The 5740-nt window shown below is 47.2% G+C and overlaps 1 protein-coding gene across 1 annotated transcript in view; it reads left to right on the top strand.

Annotated features, from left to right (window-relative positions):
* MLXIPL (MLX interacting protein-like) overlaps nt 1-5740 on the top strand; it is a 34552-nt gene that overhangs the window by 10155 nt on the left and 18657 nt on the right. Inside the window, exon 2 of the mRNA XM_014548511.1 lies at nt 4998-5073. Within this exon, the coding sequence (XP_014403997.1) occupies nt 5006-5073 (68 nt within the window). The 5' untranslated portion in view covers nt 4998-5005. The remainder of the gene's footprint in view (nt 1-4997; nt 5074-5740) is intronic.

The following is a 5740-nucleotide window of genomic DNA, read 5'->3' as shown; positions in this document are numbered from 1 at the left end:
TTTTTTTTTTTTTTTTTTTTTTTTTTTTAGAGAAGGAGGAAGGGAGAAAGGGAGAAAGAGAGAGATCGATGTGGGAGAGACACATCGATCAGTTTAGTGAGGCTTCCTGGTTGTGGATGTGTGTGCCTGTGAAAACTGGTTTCCCTTTTAAAAGATATTTATCTAACATGCATGTTAAAAAGTACACACATCGTAAGTATTCCCAGGGAACACACTTGTGTAACCTGAATTCAGATAAAGAAAGAAAATGTTAGCAGCACCCCAGACACCCCTTCTTAATCCCTTCTAGTCACCCAGCCTGAACACACCTTGACTCCTAACACCATAGATTAGCCTATTTGGGAGCTTTATATAAATGAAATCATACAGCATATACACTCCCATGTCAGGCTTCTTTTGCTCAACATGTTGTCAGTGAGATTCATCCATATGGTTGCATTTGGTTGTAGAATGTTCACTCTCATTGCAGTATTAATATTCTGTAGTGTGATCTCACTGCAATGGATTTATCCACTCGCTTGTTAATAGACATTTGGGTTGTTTCCAATATTGACTAATAAGAATGATGCTGCTCTGAAGAGCCTTGCACCTGTCTTGTGGTGCCCGTATATACACATTTCTGTGGAATTGCTGGGTCGGAAGGTGTGTAGACATTCAGCTCTAGTAGACACTGACAGACACTTTTCCAAAGTGCTCGTGCCAAGTTACAGTGGCAGCGGCAGTGGTGCACGGGATGGCGCTTGCTCATATCCCCACAAATGATCGCTAATCCCGTTAATTTAAGAAGGCAGGTGCTTGTGGGGCAGGTTGGCATCAGGTTGCCTGTGGTTGAATCTCAGTTCTCTTCTAACCTTGAAACTTTCAGCAAAGCCAGTTTCCTTGTCTACAAAACGGGTTGAAAATCATGGGGCTGTTATGAAGACGGCATAGACCAATTATGTTAGGCTCCATAGTATTAGCTACTTACAGTTAATTCTACAACAACCTATTGTATCACTTCACCTCTCAGAGCTTCAGTTTTTCCTTCTGTAAAATGGTGATAAAAATACTAATACCCGAAGATGGCGGCATAGGTTAACGCCGGAGTTTGCTGCCTCGAACAACCACTTCAAAAATACAACTAAAAGACGGGGCAGGTTGGCATCAGGTTGCCTGTGGTTGAATCTCAGTTCTCTTCTAACCTTGAAACTTTCAGCAAAGCCAGTTTCCTTGTCTACAAAACGGGTTGAAAATCATGGGGCTGTTATGAAGACGGCATAGACCAATTATGTTAGGCTCCATAGTATTAGCTACTTACAGTTAATTCTACAACAACCTATTGTATCACTTCACCTCTCAGAGCTTCAGTTTTTCCTTCTGTAAAATGGTGATAAAAATACTAATACCCACATACATACATACACAGTTGAGAAGATTACCAACAAATGAAATTGTGTATTAAAGTGCTATTTTTGCCCGGCCGGCGTGGCTCAGTGGTTGGGCGTCGACCTATGAACCAGGAGGTCACGGTTCGATTCCTGATCAGGGCATATGCCTGGGTTGTGGGTTGGATCCCCAGTGTGGAGCATGCAGGAGGCAGCCGATCCATGATTCTCTCTCATCATTGATGTTTCTATCTCTCTTCCTCTCCCTTCCTCTCTGAAATCAATAAAAATATATTTAAAAATATATTTAAAAATAAAATAAAGTGCTATTTTTTACTGAGATATAATACACATATAAAATTAATTCCTTTTCAGTTGCTCTTAGTAGATCCCCAAAGTTGTACAACCATCACCACTATCTAATCCCACAACATTTTCATCACCATAAAAGAAACCTCATACCCATTAGCAGTCACTACCATTTCTTCACACCCAACTACTCCCAACCCCCAGCAACTGCTAGTGTACTACTTATCTCTATGGATTTTTAAAGTTCTGAGTATTTCTTAACTTTTGCAAAAGTAAAATACCTGGTACAGGGACAGGCACATAATATACACTTAATAAATGTTATCTGTGTGTGTGTGTGTGTGTGTGTGTATAGATAGAGCAACTTAGTAGATAGATATGATATAAACTCATTCATTCCACAAATATTCATTTGCACGTGAGAGGTAAAGGGTCTATCAGTGGTTCTCAACCTGTGGGTCGCCAACAATGAAAATACATCCTGCATATCAGATATTTACATTACGATTCATAACAGTAGCAAAATTACAGTTATGAAGTAGAAACGAAAATAATTTTATGGTTGCGGGTCACCACAACATGAGGAACTGTATTAAAGGGTCGCGGCATTCGGAAGGTTGAGAACCACTGGGAGAAATAGATGTGATTTTCACTTTCAGGGATTTTGCCATCTAGTGGGAAAGAGAGGTATGTGCACCACTCATGGTGATGGCAGAGTGGAATGAAATTAGAGTTGTATTTGAACAAGGGTTGTGGTGCTTCTAGGATGGGTGAGATTTCCTGACATGGAGGGGCAGTCTGGGGGACAAATCCCTGAAACTAAGACTGGGAGACAGCCCTGGCCGGGTGGCCCAGTTGGTTGGAGTGTTGTCCCATACACCAAAAGGTTGCAGGTTCGATTCCTGATCAAGGCACATACCTAGGTTGTGAATTCGATCCCCACTCAGGGCTTGTATGGGAGGAAACCAATCCATGTTTCTCTCTCCCTTCCTCTCTCTCTCTAAAATCAATATTTTAAAAAACCATCCTCAGGTGAGGATTTTTTTAAAAAGTCTGGGATACAGGCAGGGTATGGTGTCAGGCGGGATCACTGAGACAAGCAGGTTTTACACCCCAGACAGGACCTTGTTCTGCACCTTCATGGCCCTGAATGAGACTCATGTGTAGTGAGAAGCTGTAAACACCGAGCAGAGGGAGATAGAGGCTAAATGGGAAAGGAAGGAAGAGAGTGAGCGGGGTCAGCTCACAGAAGCCTGTGCTGTCATCTGGACAAGAACACCCTGAACCAGCTGTGCCCACTGCCAGGCATGCCAGGCCCCTGGCACCACCAGCTGGCTTGACTTTTCTGCTTGCACTGTGGCTAAGAACCATTTTTAAGAGGAGAGGGCCACAGCCTCGTGGGTGAAGGAGGCTGGACCTCAGAATCAGGCCTGGTTCTGCCCTTGCTTAGTTGGGGAGCAAGTGTATCCCTCTATGAGCCTGTTTCTTCACCTGTAAAATCGAGGCAATGTTACTTACTGCAGTGGGGTTAGAGATGATGGCTCAAAGTGTTGAAGTACAGTGCCTGGGCCGAGGAGTGCATGCTTCCTTAAATGGCCAAGCAGATAGGCTGGGGAGGCTGACCAAGGCAGATGAAGCACACATTCAAAGCCCCAGCAATGTTGGCGGGGGGGATTATATATGTAATTTTAATTGAAGATGTAGTCATAAGAGACATCAGAATTTGTGAACTTCATTGCACGTATTGTACAGTTTAGTGTTTTTACACCAGGAGGATTGTCTTTTCAGTTCTTAGGCCTCCAAAGGTGCTATCAAGCCGAGGAGGGCCAAAATGGGGTGCAAATGCCTGTTAGGGGGCAACTGGTGGCTTGGAAAGGAAGGAGCATAGGGTGAGGGAAAGTCTCTTGAAAGGAAAGAGATTCAACTGGAAGGTTTTCTCCTGGAGACAGGAGGCCTGGGGGAGCATGGTGGAGTGAGCTGGGGATGTTGATAGCAGAGACTTAGAACCAGAGGTAGTGGAAGCTGTAGGAACCTGAGAAGTCACTGAATTCAACTTCCCATTTTATAAGTGGAGACACAGAGCCAAGGGACATAGGTGGATGGAAGGGCCGGTCTTTGAGTAGCCTCGAGTAAGACAGAGATTTGCCCAGGTCATTCATAAAATTATGGGTAGAGTAAGGATCAATTCAGGTCTCTGCTTAAGCCAGAGCCCCTGAAGCTAGAAGATTCCAAGGGACCCTGCTTCCTACCCCTGACCTCCCACAGTGGCCACCAGCTCCTCTTAGCTTCATGGCCTGCTCCAAGCATTCCCCAAGTCCCTGAGTACCCAGTGTGGGGGTTCAGAGACCCTGGGACACAGTCCTGCCTCACGGCCCACTGGTCAGGGAAGAAGCCAGACAGGCGCATAGAGCATAAGTAATGCCCCTGTTTGCCAAGGATCCCAAAAGGGTCTCTGAGGGATGGGCCAGACAGGCGCATAGAGCATAAGTAATGCCCCTGTTGGTCTCTGTGCCAAGGATCCCAAAAGGGCCTCTCTCCCCAGAGGAGGCAGGCTGAGGCTGGTACCCGAGGCCCCGGAATTTGATAGGGATGTGCAGGGAGCATGCACCTCCCCGAGGGAAGAGCAGGGAATCAGCGGAGGAGAGCTCCTGGGAACATGAGGTGACTGTTTGTCAGGGACAGAGGGTTCCCAGCCAAGGGACATAGGTGGGTGGAAGGGCTGGTTTGTGAGCAGCTTTCGGTAACAATTTCAGCCGGGCCAGGGCACTGTCATTTGACTGTGGGAGCTTTGGGACCCTACCGTGGAAGAAACCACCTTACTTATGTAACCACGTGTAAGCCACGTATTTGTCAAAACCAAAGCCGGTTAGCATTTGCCTCCAGCCCACCCCTGCTCCCCACCAGGGATAGCCCTGGGTGGGAAGTCTGGACTCCTTTCAGACCAGGCTGTGTTGCTGTTCCTCTGCCAGTACTTGGGGCATTTTTCCACTCCTATGGACTCTGGTGCCCCATGAAAGCGGGGCAAGAACCCCCCCTCTAAGGATTGTCAAAGGTGCCAGAGAGGTGACAGGTGTGAATGCCTCAGACCAAACGTCCTGGTTTATGTCCTCAGGGTGAGAGGAGGAACTTCAGAAACAGGAACATAAGCTGGACCTCAGGGTGGGTGAGAGGAGCCCCTGAGCAGATGGCCTGTAAGGGGGGGGGGGATATCCAGGGGAGGGTGACAAGGCTCCACCTTGCCAGCCATCGCCCATCACCGCTGGGACTGACCCTGCTTGGCCTTGCAGGATTCACATTCAGGTAACCCTCTGGGGCTCTGTGCAGGTGCAGTGATGACCATAATGGCAACTGGAGGTCCTGAGACCTTCCAGTGGACCAGGCCACACAAGACTTCTGAGAGGTGGGTGCTTCCAGCTGTGTGGATGACTGAGAGGGGGTGCATGTGGGCTGGGAGGTCAGAGGTCAGGGGCGTTGTAGTTAGGTGAGGGGCTTCATGGGAAGGCGTCCCTAGAAGCTGGAACCCCAGGCGCTGAGGTGCTTTCGGGATCAGGAGTGCATGACTGATCATCAAATCCGGAAACCCATTTTGGGTGAAGCAGGGGCCGTTCCGCCAAGACTCTATCAGTGGTTCTCAACCTTCCTAATGCCGCGACCCTTTAATACAGTTCCTCATGTTGTGGTGACCCCCAACCATAAAATTATTTTCGTTGCTACTTCATAACTGTAATTTTGCTACTGTGATGAATCGTAATGTAAATATCTGATATGCAGGATGTATTTTCATTGTTACAAATTGAACATAATTAAAGCATAGTGATTAATCACAAAACAATATGTAATTATATATGTGCTTTTCCGATGGTCGTAGGCGACCCCTGTGAAAGGGTCGTTCGACCCCCAAAGGGTTCGCGACCCACAGGTTGAGAACCGCTGCTCTACATGGTCACAGCAGAAGGAAAGGCGTTTGGGAAGACAGGGACCTCCTCCTGCTCCAAACTGTAGGCTCAGGAGCTCGGCAGCCCGCACCTACGTGGTGTTTTATATTAATTTAAGCCCCGCCCGCTCGG

The sequence above is a fragment of the Myotis brandtii genome, unplaced genomic scaffold, assembly GCF_000412655.1.
Source record: "Myotis brandtii unplaced genomic scaffold, ASM41265v1 scaffold510, whole genome shotgun sequence".
Lineage (NCBI taxonomy): Eukaryota > Metazoa > Chordata > Mammalia > Chiroptera > Vespertilionidae > Myotis > Myotis brandtii.
Note: the sequence above shows the minus strand (reverse complement) of the source record. Positions and strands in the feature narration are given on the sequence as shown.